The following is a 21,175-nucleotide window of genomic DNA, read 5'->3' as shown; positions in this document are numbered from 1 at the left end:
GGCTTCTCCTCACACAAAACAGACACTTCTGTGCCCCCACCCGCCTGGGCTGCATGGGGGGTTTTCAGGCCTTATAATGATGGCTCTGTTTTTCTCTTGGTGCCAACACAAACTCAAACCCCTACCACCACACCACACCACTCAGCAGCCTATCAACTCTTTTTTTCCAGTGTCTCAGGTTAGACTGAGCCCACTAGTGGGTTGCAGAGAAAGGGGGGAACCTCACTAGAGAGGCATAATGCCCATCATCATCTGCAGTGAACCCAGACAATCTCACAGATGGGGGGGGGTGCACAGGTTTTTAAACTTACAATTAATCCAGTTTGAGAAGTGTTGTCCACGTCACCCTAAGCAGCTTCCTCATGCTGAAACTTAACTCCCCCCTTTTGCTTCCTGAACTCCTAAATGCTTTCACAACCCAAAGTAATGGCCGGAACAATCATGCCTATAACACGCATGTGTGTGTATATATATGTATGTATACGTATGTGTGTGTATACACACACACATACATAGTGTCATGGCCCCGTCAGAGGACTCATCAGACGAGGATGACTCAGGAGTAACAGCAGCAGACCCAGAAGGAGAAATGGAGGAAACTCTTGAGAACCCAGCTCCTTCTCCCCCTCAGCTGCAGAGCACCCCAGACACAGCTAAAGCCCTTCAGCCAGACACAGGCAATGAACAGGATACTCCCCCCTCACCTGCAGAATGTAGACAGCAGAAGGTCAGGCAGAAGAGGGGCAGGCCTGTCCACTTAAGGCCAAAACGCTGAGGGCTCACACCTGCTGACAAACCTGCTCCTTAAAAGTCAAACCTTGGCTTCAGCTTGTTGCTGACTACAACATCAGGCGTGACCACTGTGTGTCTTCCTATTCCCTGAACCTTGACTTGGACTGATCTCTCGGCAAACTAGATCTGGACCTTCACTGACGTCTCTTCTGGATTTCTGGCTTGGCACATAAGCTTTGAACGGCCTCTGCCCTTATCTTGCTTCCTCCTTGCTAGCCTGGCAGATTTATAGCCAAGCTGCCGGCTGAGGACTTACGGCCTGGTAATTACCAAGGACTCTCCAGCCCTGCCTGCACCCCCACCGACACTGCTGTCTCAGTGAAGAGCTGACACATATACACATACATACATACATATATATATATATACACACATATATACACACACGCAATGTTCACATGAACTTCACGTCTATACACATACATATATACGTGACGTCCATATACACTCTACACGCACACGCATACAGAGCAAGGCGAATAAATGGTGGGAAAATATATCCTTGCTGCTCCTTTCGGACCTACCCACAAAGCCCCCGCCACACCAAGGCGGTTTCTCCTCATCGGCACTGCAGCCCACCGTTCAAAGGTAGCCCGTAATCACCCCACGCCACCTCCTCGACTTATTTTTGTTTAATGCTTCTACCCAACGGGAGGCCCCTACCTAGCGGGGGCGTCGGCTTGGGCTCCCCCTCATGCAGCGAGTCCTGGAAATGGACTTGGCGAAGGCTCCCAGTGCCCCACAGGCGGTTGGCGGTGCCCCTCAACAGGCGACCACTCTTGCCGGTGAAAGTGGTGAGGTACTCCATGTGGGGTGGCGGCGACGCTTCTCTGAGGGGAGGCAAGGGACGAGGTGAAGCGCGCTCTCACTCTCTTTCTAGGGGGCTCCGCCGGCCGAAGGCGGGAATTCCATCGCCCTGCTCAGGCCACGGCTGCTCTGAAACGCCGAGACGTTTCTGCCTTTCGAGCCAGTATGGCCTAAACAAACCCACCCTGGCACGCTAGGCCCGCAAGAGACGCGCTCCGCTCCGAAAAACTTGGGCAAAAGTTTGTGGCAGGCCCCGCCTCCAGGGCCTGCCGCTTAAAGGGGCCGCTCCGCGCGCTGCGGGGCGGGAGTCGAGGAAGAAACTTCTTCACAACAATTCATAATATATACGAGTGTGTGGTGCTCTCTTTCTATAGAATCCCACCCTACAGATATAAAACCACAAGCTTCGAGGGTACTCAAAGATAATATCGAGACGCAGCCCCCGAATCCTATGGCAGTACATGCACGTTCACACACGTATTATGTTTGTGCATTTGTGGGAAGGTAGTTGTATGGGTGTGGTGTGTATTTGTACGTGTGCGCACGTGTACACTGGTGACTGAGATATGGACTGCATGCACAACATACTTTGAAAGCAAATCTCCCTCAAAAAAACCCCTTGGGAATTGTTAAGTGTTCTGAACATTGTAGCTCTGTTAAGGGATAAACCACCCATTATAAACTGGGGGAAGAAATACGACTTGTATGGTGCGCACTCAGTGGGACTTTGCGGCTGATGTACAGGATTGCACCCCGAGGCTTTGTTTCAGTGGGGATTAAGGGGTCCTGCCAAAGTTTCAGAAAAAAGGTGGGCTTTTAAAGGGCTGTTAAGGAAGTAAGTGAGGCAGCATCACACAGGTGTTCTAGGAAGCAATTTGGTGGTGGACCACTCATTTGGAAAATGGCTTTTTAATTTTTAAGTGCTAGAGACACACATTCATGGGTCTGATATGTTTTCAGTGGCAATTAAGTCATTCTTGGAAAAAATGCTGGATGAGACAGACTCTTGGTTTGATCCAGCAAGGGTGTTTTTTTTGTATTTATATATTTAAAATGTATCCTGCCAACAAATCTCCCAACAGCCTCTCAGAGTGGCTAAAAAGAAGTAAGATTGTATGCAATATCACCATGCCTTTTCTTTGAGCTGCAAGCAAAGAAAGCAACATATTTAAAAGATACTACGAAGGTGACTGCTAAATTATTATAACATGCTGAAAGCGTGACCAAGGGTTCCAAAGCTCTGGTGTTTCTTGGGTGAATTCTCCAAGAACTTGAAAATATTTATTTGAAAATCTTTTTTCCTAAACCCAGATTTGTGAGGGCTATTTGTGAATTAATCATGAGGAAGGGAAAGCATGTTGTACACACTTCAAGACAACTATTTCTTTCTGCAAGTACAATCCCTTGCACACTTCCTGCGGACTAAGTGATACTGAGCTCAGTGTGCCATATTTCTGAATAAGTGTGTGTGTTGAATATGGCTGCATAGTTCCCAAAGTTGAAACTTGGCATATTTATTTTTCTCTCTTGCATGTTATGTATTTTTTTCTATTATAAGCCTGCTGGAAGGGTTTTGATTTTTTGAAAATGATTTGTGCAGTGCCATGGATTTAAATATTATAATAATACATTATTATTATTACACATGGGTTTGGGGTGAGGGAGTGAAAATGGAAATGGACTGCCTTCAAGTCGATCCCAACGTATGGCTACCCTATGAATAGGGTTTTCATGGTAAGCCATATTCAGAGGGGGTTTACCATTGCCTCCCTCCGACTCTAGTCCTCTCCAGCCAGCTAGGGCCTGCTGAACCCTGACTTAAATTGTTGAATAGTTTTGGCAGGAGTGCTTTATGTTGCTATTCAAGAGTTCAGCTTCTCATACGTTGCACTGGGTGGTTGCAAATAGCATAGCACCCACCTAGCTGAGACTAATATCTAGCTAATATATCCCACTAAAAATATTTTACAGCAAGTAATCAGGAGTTAAATGATTGAGCAAATGACTCAACCACTTCTCTAAGAAAAACAGCATGTCCTGCAAATATATAATGCAAAATATAGATGCCCTGCAATATATCTTTTTCTGTAAAGCAAATTTTGCATACTTAAATAAATTAAGTATTGTTGCAAGGTCTACACCTGCAGCTCTTGCCTTTCAGAAAGTGCCTGGAATGGCTGATGCTATTCTCATTGCCCATCCTTTTCGGCAAATAAACCATGTGATAATAAGGGAGGAGGTGGTGCTCCTGCCTATCAATGTGCCTTATTATTACATGGTCTATTTGCTACAGAAAATGTGAGAAAATGATGGTAGACTGTTGTGCCTTTAGCAGTTGAACAAGAAGCAGAAATACAACTGGAGTGACCCCTTCCTCCCCAAAAAACCTCTCTGGATTTTGTTTTTAAATCCCCCCCCCAATTTAGTGGCACAGGAGTATGCCGGAGAGAAAATGTTGGAAATCCTTGTTGTGGATATGTAAGCTTGTCATGTACTCAGTTCACCTAGGCCTAGATTTTTCGATTGAGGCAGACATCTTACCACATTCATTACTAATCAACTTAGGGAGGTATGGTAACTAATCCTCCTGCAGCATAATAAATACTCATCATACATGGATGGTTGATTTATATGTATTATTTTCACAATTAACCATGGCTTATTTTTTACAAGTGCAGTATATTAAGCTGATTTGATTCCAGACTTACTTTCTTTGTAGATAGTAATAGCAAGGTTGGACTTCAGCTGTGGTCACAACAACTCTGCAGTTGCTGAGATTATGAGAATACAGGAGGCACTTGCAGAGTAGAACTAATGGGGAGGGAATGGTACCTGGTTGCCAATTCTCCCCTGCAAATGCCTATCTGGGCTAGTTTTGTATGAGGAAATCATTGAAAAGTGTGGGAGTGGTGGGTAACAAAGGGAGGAGCCTTTGCAAATGACAATCTGTGGGTGAAGGAACAACCAGGCACCTGGTTGGCCACTGTGAGAACAGGATGCTGGACTAGATGGGCCACTGGCCTGATCCAGCAGGCTCTTCTTATGTTAAACACATAATAATCCTCTTCCCACCTGCAAACTCTCCCCTGCCCTTTTCCAAGCCCTGCATTACAGCAAAAATAGGAAAATGTGGGATTGGGAACCCATGTATACACTGCAACATCTAGTTCTTCCCTCTGTGTAAGTATAACAAGTTAATTTTGGCAGCTCATAGTTTTATTTCCCCTTTGCTGGTAGTTCACCACTTGCCACCAAATAAAAAGGCCAAGAAACAAGAGGACAAAGTGAGGGAAAACATCCAAGCGGGGAAAAGTTGTCTTTTTTTAAATGGAGATTTAAGGTAGGAAACTATGGAACAGCATGTGGCAGTGACCTGTAATTACTCTGGGGACAAAAGTAGTGCCAATAAAAATAAGTGCTAATTGCAGCACTGAATACCAGGCATAATTCCAGTAGATGCTGGGTGAACTCTGAGAATTCTGCTTGCACACATGGCTGCTGAATAAGTCGTGAGCCTCCTTTGAGGCACTCTTGCCAAATTTCCGTGATACTCTTGAGCTTCAGATAAACATGTGCCAAGCAAAAACGTGCCTTATTTCTATGTTGTTCATTAAATCTGAATTAGATCTTAAATGTGAACAATCTACAGTGTGATTACATCCCTTCCATACATGTTCATGTACATGTTCAGGTATATGCATGGGTTGGATAACACTTAAGTTCTTTAACTCTCCACCCTTCCCCTGCTGGTGCATAGGCATGTACGTAGTATTAGCACTATGTGATGAGTCTGACCACTTCTTACAATGGATGGCCATTGGTACTCCTATAGTGAGAACCAGCAAGCCCATTTGCCCCATAGTCCTGAATCATGCCATTGAGGTCAGCAAGGGTCGCCACGTTCCAACTCTGATAAATAATCTTTACCAATCAGGGCTATATAAAAGTGCACCATTTTGCCAAGATCCATATTGCCCATCACAATGTTACAGTGACCAAACAAACAAACCACCCCTACTGGAATTTTAATGAGAGGTTTATTTATTTTTAAAATCAATAATATTGTAATATTCAGTGGTTTTAACAAAATATTCAGCATTAAGATATCAAAATGTTGCAATCTTAGTAGTTCTTCTCCTAACCAATTTTAGTGTGTTGTCTTCACAAACACATTTGAAGAGCAAGGACCTTATAGTAGTTAAAAGTATCAGTCACTTCCCAATCTTGACTGCCAAACAGGAAACTTCTATCCAATCATGAATCTCAAGCAGAGCAGTTGTTTTCCATTGTCTAAGAATATTTTCCTTAGCTATTGAAACATTCTGCGGAGACAAGCTGCTTGTGAGTCAGACAGGTCCATGTTATTGGTGCATAACCTAAAATAGCGTAAAGAAAACATACTAGAACTAGATTGATTGACATGTGGGAAATAACACCATCACAGGGTAACTCAGAAAATATGCGTTAAAGTTGTTTCTTCATAGACCTCTAGCATGCATCTATAATGTCAGATAAGAGGATGAACTACTGTCCTGTGATTAATTTTTAGCTGAATTAGTACATTCAACCCCAACTAATTATGGAAGGTTTAGCAGTGCTTGTGAGGATCCCACCTCAGACCTCCACCTGTCAGGTCCCTCCAGTCAGGATCCCAGGTTTTATTTGTTCTCTCACCGGCTCTAGCACAGATCTCGCAAGATCCCACTGCTAGGCAGCACCACCAGCCACTCCCTGTTTCACAATATTGCCTTAGGACTTTGCCTTAGTCCCTTTCTGGCTTATTGTTACTATGTGTCTGGTTGCACTTGCAGGCCACAACCCCCCTGTATCTTCTTGCCTATAAAGCATACAGCCCTGGGTTGCTCTGGATACCTGATGAAGTTACACTATCTCTTCACTGCTGCCACCATTGATACTGTTTCCCAACCTTGGTATATGCCCTGCCCACCCTTCTGGTCTGTGCAAGCCCCAGCCAAGGATCAGGCTTTTGGTAAACCAAGAATAATATTTATTTATAAACACCAGGAAATAACAAGATTACTTAACAAGATTTAACAAGCGTATGGTTTCATATATTGTGTTCCTCTTTATGTTTCTAGTCATATATAATCTGCCTCAATACCAGCCAAATATAATCCAACCCACAACCAACTCCAAAACCCAAACTCCACAACCAACCGACCCTCTCTCAACTGTCATCCTCTCATTTATACCTTTTTTTTAAATAATTTTTATTCAAATTTTTCAAAAGACAAACAGAACAAAGTCAAAAAACATAACAATACAACAAAAAAAATAAAAAAAATAGTTGACTTCCGATTTGTCGCAGATCAGCTATAAGTATATAATATACATCAAACCTGTCCCTTAATGTATACATACAGGATCACTTTTCTTCATAGGCTGTCTTAGTTAATCGTCAAACCCCAATATCATCATTTTATTTTGATCTTTCAACAAAAAGTCTAAGAGAGGCTTCCATTCCTTAAGAAATGTATCTGTCGATTTTTCTCTAAGTAGACATGTCAATTTATCCATTTCTACTAAGTCCATTAATTTCAATAGCCATTCTTCCGTTGTTGGTGCTCTCATTTATACCTTCAGCCACTCAAACGCTCAGTCAATCATCATACAGCATTCTCCAGCGTTCTAGCCCATGTACTCCCCCCTCTCACTCAATCCACTTACCATGTATACTTTAATAAACCTGCACTTACCATATTTACAGTTATCAAAATATAGGGGCATCACAGTGCTCATAGTATGGAACTAGTGATAAATAGCCAGTGTGGTGTAGTGGTTAAGGTGTTGGACTACAACCTGGGAGACCAGGGTTCGAATCCCTGACCTTGGGCCAGTCACTGCCTCTCAGCCACATGAAAACCCTATTCATAGGGTCACCATAAGTCGGAATCGACTTAAAGGCAGTACATTTACATTGTATGCAACTCTTAAAGGTACAAGAACCCTGACATGGTATAGAACTGGGAGCCCCATATGTAACCCATCTTCAGTCATAAGGCATTCAATAAAACTCAAACAATATTACTGCATTTCCTCTAAACATGCATATCAAAAATTCACTGTGTTAATTTTTTAATGTGGACATTTTTAAAAATTGAGTTTGCTAACATAAGTATGTAAAGAAATCAAATTCTACTCCTGAAATCTCAACTGAACTAGAAGAAAATAATTAAGTGTCCCGGCATATAATTTATTTCAGTTTATAGCTCAGGGGAAAGAGCTTGCAAAAACATACTCAGAACTTCCTATGCACAAGCCCCATCAAAAAGAATACTTCCATTAATTTTAATTCATGCATTTTTCAGGAACAGTTTGTGAAGGATTGCTTTGGCATTTCTGTCACAAAACTTGCTGTATTATTTTTGCAGGGTGAAGTACTGCTTGCACAGCAATAACTAGAATTAGATTCCATTTTTGTGTAACATTTAATTTCAGTTTACAACCTCAGAAGAGTCTGCGTTCAAATTTTACTGTAATCTTATGAATTCTAATAAGCCTAAAAGCAGAAAAGTCATGCCTGTCAGATGTTATTGCTTAGATAATCAAGCTTACTGCTGCCCCTGTGTCTTGCATAGGAACTGAGTGGTACATGCTGTTAGTTCTATGTATTTATTTTTGCATCTAAAATAGTTACAGCTTGATCTTGTGCATGTTTATTGAAAACTGAGTTCTACTGCATTCAGTGGGACTTACCATGCAATCCTATGCATACAATCTTAACTAAGATGTAAGCCCCACTGAGTTAAATGAGGTTGATTCTCAGGTAAGCGTTGCATGGGAGATCAGCCAAATCCTATGCATACTTATTTCAGATGTAAAATATACTCGGTATGGTTTACTTCTAAGTCAGTACATGGGAATAGTGACCAGTAAGGGTTATTCCCATATTAAGTGTATTGGGTTAATCACCTCATCTTCAAATTTATTTATTTATTGTTTGATTTATATCCTGCCCTTCCTCCCAGCAGGAGCCCATGGCGGCAAACAGAAACACTAAAAACACTTTAAAACATCATAAAAAGAACTTAAAATACATTAAAACAAAACAATGTTAAAAACTTTAAAAACATCTTTTAAAAAAGGGTTAAAGATATTAAAAGACATATTAAAAGTAATTCTAACACAGACACAGACTGGGATAGGTCTCAACTTAAAAGGTTTGTTGAAAGAAGAAAGTCTTCAAAAGGTGCCGAAAAGATAGCAGAGATGGCGCCTCCCTAATATTTAAGGGGAGGGAATTCCACCGAGTAGGTGCCGCTACACTAAACGTCCATTTCCTATATTTTACAGAACAAACCTCCTGATAAGATGGTGTCTGCAGGAGGCCCTCACCTGCAGAGCTCAGTGATCAACTGGGTATATAAGGGGTAAGACAGTCTTTCAGGTATCCTGGTCCCGATCTGTATAGGGCTTTATACACCAAAACTAGAACCTTGAACTTGGCCCAGTAGCAAATGGGCAGCCAGTGCAGTTCTTTCAGCAGCGGGGTGACATGTTGATGATACCCTGCCCCAATGAGCAGTCTCACCACCGCATTTTGCAGTAGCTGCCACTTCCGGACCATCATCAAGGGCAGCCCCACATACAGCGCATTACAGTAATCCAGCCTAGAGGTTACCAGTGCATGGACAACAGTGGTCAGGCTATCTCGGTCCAGAAACGGCCGCAGCTGTCTTATCAGCCGAAGCTGGTAAAAGGCACTCCTAGCCACAGAGGTCACCTGGGCCTCTAGCGACAAAGTTGGATCCAGGAGCATCCCCAGACTACGGACCTGCTCTTTCGGAGGGAGTACAACCCTATCCAAAGCAGGGAACTGACCAATTATCAGAACTTGGGAACCACCAACCCACAGCGCCTCCGTCTTGCTAGGATTCAGACTCAGTTTATTGGCCTTCATCCAGCCCACCACCGAGTCCAAGCACCAGTCCAGGGCTTGCACGGCCTCTCCTGATACAGATGTTACGGAGAAATAGAGCTGGGTGTCGTCAGCATACTGCTGACACCTTGCCCCAAATCTCCTGATGACTGCTCCCAAGGGCTTCATATAGATGATAAACTGCATGAGGGACAAGATGGTACCCTGCAGCACCCCACAGCACAACTGCCAGGGGGCCAAAAGACAGTCACCCAATGCTATTCTCTGAGAGCGACCTTGGAGATAGGATCAGAACCACTGTAAAACAGTTCCTCCAATACCCAGCTCACCAAGTCGGCCCAGAAGGATACCACGGTCAATGGTGTCAAAAGCCGCTGAGAGTCAAGTAAGAATAGCACTCCCCCTGTCCTTCTCCCAATAAAGGTCATCCATCAGGGCAGCCAAGGCCGATTCAGTCCCATAACCAAGCCTGAACCCAGACTGGTATGGGTCAAGATAATCTGTTTCATCAAAGAGTACTTGCAATTGCTGCGCCACAACCCTCTCAATCACCTTCCCTAAAAAGGGGGTATTTGCAACCGGTCAGTAGTTGTCATAAATCAATGGGTCCAGGGTGGGCTTTTTCAGGAGTGGTCAGATCACCGCCTCCTTCAAGGTGCTTGGAACTCTCACTCCCACAATAATGTGTTGACCACACTCTGGATCCACTCGGTTAAACCCCCTCGGCAAGCTTTAATAAGCCAAGAAGAGCAAGGGTCGAGAGGACACGTTGCTGGCCGCATTATCGCAAGCACCTTGTCCACGTCATCAGGCCGCATCAACTGAAACCATTCCCAAGAAATTGCAGCAGACTTTGCACTGGACACCTCATTGTATATTTTATTGTATATAGTTTCTGTTGTACACCGCCCAGAGAGCTATGCTAGTGGGGCGGTATAAAAATTTAACAAATAAATAAATAAATAAATAAATTGGGGACTACAGTAGATGTGGAGGGGACATCAAGACTGCTACGGAGGCGAGCAACTTTACCCTCAAAGTGCCTTGCAAACAATTCACAGTGGGCCTCCGAAGGGTCTAAAACTCCATTTCCTGGAGTTGATGTCAACAGTCTCCTGACAATACAGAAAAGCTCCACCGGACGGCTACTTGAGGATGCGATGGAGGCAGAGAAGTGGGACTTCTTTGCCGCCCTCACCGCCACACAGTAGGCACGGTTATGATGTTTTACTTGTGCCCAATCAGCCTCACAGCACGTCTTTTGCCACTTGCGCTCTAGCCGCCATCCAGCCTGTTTCATTGCCCTTAGTTCACTGGTGTACCAAAGTGCAGACCGGGCTCCACAATGCCACAGAGGGCGCTCGGGGGCAACCGTGTCAAGAGCCCGATGCGCCTCACTATTCTACAGTGTGATAAGGGCTTCAACAGGGTCACCTGCTCTATCTACTGGGAACTCCCCCAGGGCATTCAGGAATCCAGCTGATTCCATTAGGCTCGGGGGGCATACCATCTTAATCTGTCCACCACCCCTGCAGGGAAGGATCGGAGCCATAAGTTTGAACTTCACCAGGAAGTGATCTGACCATGACAATGGGGTGACATCCACCCCCCCTATCTCCAGACCACCCCTTCCTCCATCTGGAGCAAAAACCAAGTCGAGGATGTGTCCTACCCTATGCGTCAGGCCAGTGACAACTTGAGACAACCCAATGGTCGTCATGGAGGCCATGAAGTCCCGAGCCGGAACACTAGAGGCAGCCTCAGCATGAACGTTGAAGTCACCCAGCACTATCGTTCTGGGGTCCTCCAACACTACAGCCGAGACGGCCTCCGCCAGCTCAGTCAGAGAAGCTGCTGGGCAGCAGGGTGGATGGTACACCAGCAGCAGCCCTAGTTTACTGTCTCCTCGGCCCAACACCAGGTACAGGCCCTCACAGCCAGCTCCAAGACAGAGTGGTTTCCTGGTGACAGAGATGGAAGTTCTGTAGACCACAGCCTCTCCTCCGTCCCTGTAGCCTGTGCTGGTGTTGCACTGAGTATCCAGGTGGGCAAAGCTGGGTCAGATCAACTCCTCTCAGCTCACTCACCCAGGTCTTGGTAATGCACACCAAATTGGCACCTTTGTCCACAATCAAATCATGGATGAGAGTGGTCTTATTGTCTACCGATCTGGTGTTAAACAACAACACACACAGGCCAGTGGGCACAGCAGATGAGCAACGTGGAACCCATCCATGAGAGGAGCGGCAGCAAGGAACAAGGTGCAAATAGCCTTGCCCTCGTCTTCTACGGTAATTCACCACATCCCCATGGCTATATTTCCCTCTACCCATGATCACTGAAATTGGGGTGGCATCACACATGTTTCGCCGTACTAAAACCCCTCCTAAACAGCTGATATGGACCAAACACAAGCCCACCAACAAAGCCTGCCGGAGCCAATTATCCCAGAAGGCCTCTGCGAGAATTGGGAACATTCATACCCATCAAGCTTTTTCACACAGGGCCCATCTACTCCCCCTCCTGTCTCACACCCAGGGAGGGCCAGCCTTCTGCCAGTTACAGACTCTCACTCTGAAGGCATCTGGCGACTTTCTCCTACCATTCAGTTCACTGCACAGGCTCTCACCCTGATCCAAACGTCCTTCCCCCAGTGTATATGATGCTACATTCCAGAAGTAGGTAAGGCCCAACTCAGGGGACTGATTTAACGCCTCCCTCCCAGCACCTTAGAGAATCAATACAGCTTTCTTAAATTTTAAATCAATGACTGAAATCTGAAAATCCTTTAAACAGGCTTAAGGGCTTTTATGGGCTTTTAGGACTCCTTCCCCTCCTCCCTAAAAGCAAATGTTTTGTAAACTTTGAATTTGGGGAACTCCTAGAGTGTTCAAAAGGAGGTTGTTAAGGGATCTAGGACGCTATCTTGAGACAAAAATAATAATAATAGTCAAACAGTCCAAAGGTCTGCTATCTCTGTAGGATCAATGATACAACAAAATAAAAAAATATATAATTCATATTCAACTATGTAACTTACATCTGTGTGATACTACTTTTAAAAAACCCCAGGTATTAGCCAATAGGCAAAATGCCACTTTGAAGAACATTGCTTCCATATCAAAAAGAAGAAAGCACTGTGCAAACATGTAGAGTGAATGATGTACCTGAATGGACAACATTTTGTGGCAGGAATCCTGTGGCTAGCATTCCATCCAAAATTCCCCCAAAGAGTAGAGGAAGAATTTTTATAATAGTTCAGCTGAAACTAATTATATCATGAATCCTCTCTTCTTCCTTTTAGAAGTGTCAATGATACGAATGGACTTACTTTCAAGTTAGTTCAATTAAGATGTCAACCTAGCCCAACATTTAGGAGAGCACAGGGACTAGCACTCCATTTTGGTAAATAAAATAATAGAAATATAGAAATAAACTGACAGTTTTCTCCCCTTTAAGGTACCCAAACATCAATTACTTGTGATGGGCTGCCTTACCCTGTCCTGATAATAGGCATTTCTTACAGAGTTCAATTGGGACTTACTCCCAAGTAAATGTGCAAAGGATTTCAGCCACCACTCACCTCCTAGTGAATGTTAATTAAGAACAAAAAACTCTTGAGCAGATTATAAAGCAGTCAATCTGTAAGCACCTTGAAAACAATGCAATGATTACTAGGAGCCAACATGGATTTATGAAGAACAAATCATGCCAAACTAATCTTATCTCATTTTTTGACCGGGTAACTTCTCTTGTAGACTGTGGGAATGCTGTGGACATAATATATCTTGACTTCAGCACAGCTTTTGACAAAGTGCCCATGATATTCTGATTAGCAAACTAGCTAAATGTGGGCTGGATGGAACAACTATCAGGTGGAACTGCAGCTAGCTACAGAATCATACTCAAATGGTTATCAATGGTTCCTTCTCAAACTGGGCGGAAGTAACGAGTGGGGTACCACAGGGCTCGGTTCTGGACCCAGTGCTCTTCAACATTTCTATTAACAACTTGGAGGTACAGAGCATGCTTATCAAATTTGCAGATGATACAAAATGGGGGGGAATAGCTAATACCGTGGAAGGCAGAAACAAAATTCAAAGGGACCTTGATAGGCTGGAGCATTGGGCTATAAACAACAGAATGAAATTCAACAGGGATAAATGCAAAGTTCTACACTTAGGAAAAAGAGACCAAATGCACAGTTATAAGATGGGGGATACTTCGCTCAGCAATACGACATGTGAGAAGGATCTTGGAATTGTCACTGATCACAAGCTGAATATGAGCCAACAGTGTGATGTGGCTGCAAAAAAGGCAAATGCTATATTAGGCTGCATTAACAGAAGTATAGTTTCCAAATCGTGTGAAGTATTAGTTCTCCTCTATTCAGCACTGGTTAGGCCTCATCTTGAATAATGCATCCAATTCTGGTCTCCGCACTTCAAGAAGGATGCAGACAAACTGGAACGGTTTCAGAGGAGGGCAACAAGGATGATCAGGGGACTGGAAACAAAGCCCTATGAGGAGAGACTGAAAGAACTGGGCATGTTTAGCCTGGAGAAGAGAAGACTGAGGGGAGATATGATAGCACTCTTCAAGTACATGAAAGGTTGCCACATAGAGGAGGGCCGGGATCTCTTCTCGATTGTCCCAGAGTGCAGGACACGGAATAATGGGCTCAAGTTGCAGGAAGCCAGATTTTGACTGGACATCAGGAAAAACCTCCTAAATGTTAGAGCCATACGACAATGGAATCAATTACCTAGAGAGGTAGTGGGCTCTCCAACACTGGAGGCATTCAAGAGGCAGCTGGACAGCCATCTGTTGGGAATGCTTTGATTTGGATTCCTGCATTGAGCAGGGGGTTGGACTTGATGGCCTTATAGGCCCCTTCCAACTCTACTGTTCTATGATTCTATGAACATAAGAAGACCAAAGGCGCATCTAGTCCAGCATCCTGTTCTCACAGTAGCCAATACCTATAGGAAGGTATTGCAAGCAGGACATCAGTGCAATGGCACTGTCCACACTTGGGATTCCCAGCAACTGGTATTCAGAAACATACTGCTTCCTATACTGGAGGTAGCACACAGCCATTGTTACTAGTAGCTGTTGGAAATCTGTTCTCATCCATCATTCCTTTTTCTATTCCCTCATAGTAGAAGACATAAATGTTTCAGGCCGTTACAGTTCTAGCTTGTAGCGTAACATCTAGAATGTCACACTAATAGAGATGTGAAGGCCAGGAAAAAAACTGGAAAAATTTGGAAAAAATGGATTTTTCCCATTTTTGCCCAATTTGTCTGGGGAAAATGATGGAAAATTTCACGGAATAATTGGGTTCTCACCCCCTAATATTTCAGGGTTTGGGGGGGCTTCACTCCTCTACAAACTGGTACTGAGGACATCCGGGTTCAAATCCCCATGAAGCTCATTCAACCTAACCTACTGCACAGGATTATTATGAGGATAAAAGCTGGACAGAGGAAGAAGCTTGTGTGCCACTCTGAGCTCCAGAGATAAAGGGCAGGACAACAACAAGTTTCCAGCTTTGACATCCTCACTCTTTTCTCTAGATAAATGCCAGTGACTAATGATTTTACTATGGCACTTGACTTGGTTTCCCATATGATGCCTGGTACACAGTTGGTGCTTAATAGGGGGCAGGAGAATCAAAATAATTATATTATAAAACTATCCGCAGCACAGAATTTGAGATTTCCCAAAATACCATGTAGCTGAGCAGCATTAGATCACATGGACTATAAAAAGTGTGAGTCTGGAAACCCGAGAGGCAACGGGTCAAGAGTAATTACACACTCATTTTTCATAATTGTATGAGTAGCCTCAGTCTGAATATCAACAACGTGATCTGCGAGATTATACACAGCTTGCCTCTAGCCTCTAGAAATGCATATTTTTTAATCTTATGCCAATAAACTACTTTATTATTATTTATTACATTTATACCCCAGCCTTTCTTTTCATGATAGAAACCCAAGGCGGCTTACATATGGTTCCCAGGCAGTCTCCCATCCAGGCACTGAGCAGACCTGACCCTGCAGGGTGCTGATTTCATGTGCCTTCAGACCATAGCCTTGAACAAATGGGAAGTTACTTTTTGATTAGTCTTCACCACATGCATCATTTGCCTTCACTAACTTCTGGATCAGTCTGGAAGGCTAAATCCAGAAGGCTGGTTTGGGAATTTATTGTGTGTGTGTGCTACTTGTTTCAGTTTGTCAGTAACAAGACATCTGTTATATGTATGGATTGCTACATGTAGACATTAAAATGTATGGGTGTGTGTGTGAGAGAGAGAAAGATTTTTCTGGTAATTTTCAAGTACAGTATTAGGCAATACTACTCAATTTCATTTCTATTCGCTTCTTTATTTTAGTACTCCAACTAAAATTAATCCCCAACTTTGCTAATATAAAAACTATCCGACATATAGTAGAAAGTAACTAATCTAATTAAACCTGCCTTACACTTTCTGCATTCCATCTTACGACTCTTACAAAGTAAACAGTTTGGGGCTTGATCCAGCTCATGAGAGGTAGTGGTGCTGTGCTCATGGGGATGGGGTGAGGCAACACTGCTAAACAGGAGCCCTCCTGACCTCACTGGCACTCACCTCATCCCTCCCCCATGAGTGCGTAAGTCCCCCTCATGAGCTACTGCTGGTTTCAACTTCATGTCCACGTTTTTCTCCTCCTCACCCTTGTTCTGCTTAACATTTAGCCCAAAGAGGAGTTCTAGAGATCTTGAAAGCTTGATTGCTGTTTTGTGGTATTTTAGCAGTTTTTTCAGCACTTTCAGGGTAGAGGTGGCCTGAAAATCCTCCCCAAATATTTATTCTGGGGGCAAAATCACAGTACTTTTGGGTGAGCAGCTGATTTATATTTTGACAAGGCAGTCAAGATTTTTTCTATTTCCCCTTCTTTTTTTATAAGGAAAATATTTTAAAAGCTAAGCAGCTGCTCCAAACAGCAGCTTGACTGTTGCCCGGCTACTGTTTCCTTTAAAAATGTGAGCCACAATGTCCCATGCAGAACAACACAACTTGTTGATGTAGCATTGTTCCCAAGGGCATCCTTGGGGACAGGGGAGATGACTCCCCTCCCCCATCTAGTGTCATTCCTATGAATCATTCTGACCTACTTTTACAAAGAGCAACACCACCATTTTGAGTAGCGGTGGCCAGGGCTGTGGAGTCGGTATGTCAAACCTTCAACTCCGACTCCGACTCCTTTATTTTTCTACTGTCCGACTCCGACTCCTCTATTTTTCTACTGTCCACCTCCGACTCAGACTCCTTCATAAATGGCAAATGTATATTAATTTTTCTACTGTCTGACTCCGACTCTGATTCCTTCATAAATGGCAAATGTATACCAATGTATTAATATTAATAAATTAATATTAATATTAAAATGTTAATTTTATTTTGAAGTCAGAGTCAGTACATTTCTACCGACTCTGACTCCACCCAAAATTGCTTCCAACTCCACCCAAAATTGCTTCTGACTCCACGACAGCCCTGGTGGTGGCATAGCTTTCTTTTTTTGTGGGGGAGAGAAAACCCTTGGCTACTTCATCAAAAGCCCACCCTTGACGTAAAAGGGCTGCAGCATTCACTTTCCTTCCCCCAAAAAGCCATTGATATTCTCCCTCACTCTGCAGAGATCCAAAGTGATGGTGGTGAATTTATCCCACCTCTACATTTAGTTATCCCACTGCAGGAGTAGCTGGCAGTGTGGACCCACAAAGCTGTCCTCCCTGCAGCAATGTCACAGCTGCTTATCAAGGTGGGCCAGAGAAATTGTGAGGTTAGGGTGGCTCAGGCACACAAGCACAGCCAATCTGGCACTTCTCCCAATGTGCCCTCACACTGTCCTGGTGAGCGGCAGTGATGCAGCTGCCAGGAGGTCAGCTCTGTGGTAGCATAACTCCTGTTCTACTGTGATTTTTTTATTCCTCCAACCCCATTCCCAAAAGATTGGCATGGCTACCCATATCTTTTGTATAATTGTGAGGGGAGTCTGTGGCTTAGTGACAAATTGTGATCAGAGTGGAGAGATTTTTAAAGGAAACAATTATGTGGTATATATTTTAAACAAGTGCTTGATGGGATTCAGCAATGAGCTATGTGAGTGCTTACCATCTCTTCCTTCATACAGGCTAGTTCTTCCTTTCTAACTTGCTTATTAATTAATTAATTAGATTTCTATCCCGCCCTTCCTCCCAGTAGGAGCCCAGGGCGGCTTACTATCTTTGCCCAGAGTTAAGGTTCAAATCATGCTTTTACTATGATGTCTTGCAACATAACACCAGTGTATCAGACTACCAGGCTAAAATCTTTCTAAAACATAGCATTTTCAATACCTTATGTATCTGTAAGTGCTTCCAGAAGAAATAATTTAGTGCTTTTTATGGAACTATTTTAAGAGAACCATCTTGACCCAAGGGGAGAGGAAAAGAAGCTATAACAGAGTCTTCTTAAACAAGCTGTATTTTCCATTTTATTGTAACTTTAAAAAAATCATTACTTATTGTAATAATCATGCGTAAACCACTTTGTGAAGTCTGCCTGAAAAGTAGTATATAAATGTCTTAAATAAATAATAATAAACCATTAAGATTTGTCTGATATTTATTTATATATTTGATTTACAGTGTATCCTGCTCTTTCCTACAGACACAGAGTGGCTTAAAGCATTCCTCACTGTCTGCCCCCCAAATGTTAGCAACCAAGTCCCCAAATGGTATGTGGGATAAAAGAGGCCAAATGAAGTGAAAATGACATTGTAAAACATAAAAAATAAAAGCATGAACATAAAAATATATACACTTATACCACAGGTGAACAACTATTCCAAAATGTGATCCAAAGGGCATTGCATTTTGCCAGCCCCCCCTCCCCCCGGTGATAATGTTTATCTTTTAAAGAAGCACTGCAGTATAGGCTGGGCTTGATGAGGAGCAGATCTCAGCTGCAGGTGTGCTGTCGTGATGGTCTCTCTTTAGCTTTCCCAGGAAGCAGGCAGAGCTTCACTCCAAGACCCTAGAATGCTTCTCTTCAGAAACAGTGGCACCAACTGTCAATGGTGGCCGTTAGAAAACATACTGGGATGAGGAACAGAGTTCTCTGTGGAGATAAGAGCAATGCCTTTTCAAACTGTTCTGGGGAGCCCCAGGGATTCCCAGATGTGACTTGGAAAATGTCCTTAAAAGTTATTTTGTCCTCCAATGGTAGCCATGGGGAAGTGTTCCTATGTTCACATAGGCTGATGTGAAGCCTAACAGACCAGGCCACTGTCCCATATTAACTTTCAGAAAACTCCCAGAATCCTCAGCAATGTGCAGGTATTCTATGGTGGACATTCAGGGGTTAGAAGATGTCAATATAGAAAGTGTCTCAAAGTTGAAAAACTGAAAAGCACAGTGAGAGTTGAGTTTAAACCTATCATCTGACAAATTTGCTGGATATCCTGGACGAACCTCACACACACCTTGTCTCAACCTTGTCCAGAAAATAGAAGAAATAATGACGTTGCAGCCTAATCCTGTGCATGTTTATTTGGAAGTACATCTCACTATTTCAATAGGACTTCCGCCAGCAATGGGAAACTTGTGGCACTTTAAATGTTGCTGAACTACGGCTCCCTGACCATTGACCATGTTGGAAGGCTACAGGTTCCCCGAACCTGATGTACTTCCAAGTAAGTGCGCATAACAACTTTACATGTTTGTTTAAATATATATAAAAAGTAATCTTTGTTCTGCATTAGAAACACAAATTAGACCTACCTTTCATTTGTGAGTAGAACATTTCTTCAGACCTCTTCAGAATGAGAAACGGCACGTGCTGTATTGGCTTTGGTAGAGGACAATTCTGCTTTTTAATGGGCTGGACTCGGAGGTGCGAGCTAAGTGCTTCACGGCTGCTAATTTCCTCGAGTTCACGTGAAGTGCTTTGAGAAGTGGGATGCCTGTTTCCTTTTTAGGAAACATGCCCTCTCTGCTTTAATGATTCAGTCACCACACTGGAATGACTCGAACAGTAGCCACAGGAAACAAGTGTGGTTATAGAACTAACTGAATTAGCTACTGTTAGTTCTATAATGCTTCGGACATCAAACCTTTTTCAGGTCCATTACTGAAACAAACATTTTCCCTGAAGAAGCAAAACAGACAGTCTCCAGCTTTAATAATTCAAGGGTACACATCTCAGTGCTAGTACTAAATTCAGAAACAGCCTGAACTGTTTCCCAGGAGGAGGAGGGAGTCATGCTGAATGCAGGTATGGGGGAGACAGTGGGTTATATTCAACTAAATCCTGCCCACTGAAATAAATGAACCTAAGTTAGCCATGTCTATTAATTTCAATGGGTCTGCTTTGAGTAGGACTAGCATTGGATACCAGCTCTTGTGTTGGATCCAGATATTTATCAACTGCTTTCACACTGGGCATTTACTGTGGAATAATCATACTTTGTTCAATTGTTAACAAATGAAACATGCTTCATCAAGCCTGCATCATGTTTCTGATGTTGTGTATTTTTAAAAAGTGTTATTCCTATTATTTGTTTATGCTATGTATTTCTGCCCTGGGACCATGTGGTGAAGGGTGCATTATACAGATTGCTCAGCCATTTTCTATACTCTAGCCACTTCCTCCACTGTGGTCCTCTGGCTTCTCTTGGAACCTTAATCGTCCCCTTCCCAAATAGCATTGCTGGCACATTGTACGTTGCTTAAGAGTTTTTTTTTTAGCAAGCAGCCTATATTTTTCTAAATAAAATACATTTATATCTGCTTCTCTCCTGCCCATTATTATTATTAGGATTGTTGTTGTTGTTGTTTTGTTGTTGTTGTTGTTAGTAGTAGTAGTAGTAGTAGTAGCAGCAGCAGCAGCAGCAGCAGCAGCAGCAGCAGCAGCAGCAGTAGTAGTAGTAGTAGTAAATCCCATCCTTCCTCCCAAAGGGAGCCCAAGATAGCAAACAACAAGTAATAAAACATCTTTTAAAAAATCTTAAAAAACAAAACATCTTAAACGCATCTTTAAAACAGTTCCAATACATATGTAGACTGGTATCTACTTAAAAGGCTTGTTGAAAGAGGAAGGCCTTCATATAACTTATGAAGAGGAAGGTTTAATGTAACTTATTTTTAACTTTAAAATAGTTATGTTTATCTTTCTTATTGAAGATCCTAGGCAAAATTCAGACTTGGTTTTAGAGGGCAAAAATCAAACTGAAATCAACGTTGATATGCCTTCTTGTGAGCAAATTGCTATTTTCTCCAGGCCTTTTTTATGCAAACTGAAATTGCATTACGGTATCAGGCCTCCTCTGCTACATACAACATATTTTAAAAGTTTCAAATACAATTGCTCTGTGTCTCCGTTGTCTCTGGATGCAATGTATGTGCACCTAAATGCAATCAATATTTTTTTTTCTCAGTCTTTGAAAATAATCAACCAAACCTCTTTTCCTTCTCTATCATTTTGTTTATCTGAGTTACAACATTAATCTTCTGCCAAGCATGACAAAAGTGTGGTTTACTTGCTTGCACAATTCAAAAGGTTATCATCTGAAAATGATCAGTAACAAGGGGCTGTGATAATGCCTTAGCAAAACATGGTACAAAATATTTCATAGCTGCTGC

At 43.0% G+C, this 21,175-nt stretch overlaps 1 protein-coding gene across 6 annotated transcripts in view; it reads right to left on the bottom strand.

Moving 5' to 3' along the window:
- The window catches only part of OXR1 (oxidation resistance 1), a 299,282-nt gene that overhangs the window by 92,642 nt on the left and 185,465 nt on the right, over window positions 1–21,175 (bottom strand). For 2 of the 6 annotated variants that reach the window (XM_061605009.1, XM_061605017.1), the window contains exon 1: window positions 1,456–1,857. The exons of the other annotated variants lie outside the window; for them this stretch is intronic. In XM_061605009.1, coding sequence (XP_061460993.1) covers window positions 1,456–1,600 — 145 coding nt within the window. In that variant the 5' untranslated portion in view covers window positions 1,601–1,857. Of the gene's footprint in view, window positions 1–1,455; window positions 1,858–21,175 lie in introns of those variants that run through there. 6 annotated transcript variants of the gene reach the window in all.

This window comes from Rhineura floridana, chromosome 1 (genome assembly GCF_030035675.1).
Source record: "Rhineura floridana isolate rRhiFlo1 chromosome 1, rRhiFlo1.hap2, whole genome shotgun sequence".
In the NCBI taxonomy this organism is placed as follows: domain Eukaryota; kingdom Metazoa; phylum Chordata; class Lepidosauria; order Squamata; family Rhineuridae; genus Rhineura; species Rhineura floridana.
The sequence above is the reverse complement of the archived record's forward strand: the minus strand, read 5'-3'. Positions and strand labels throughout refer to the sequence as shown.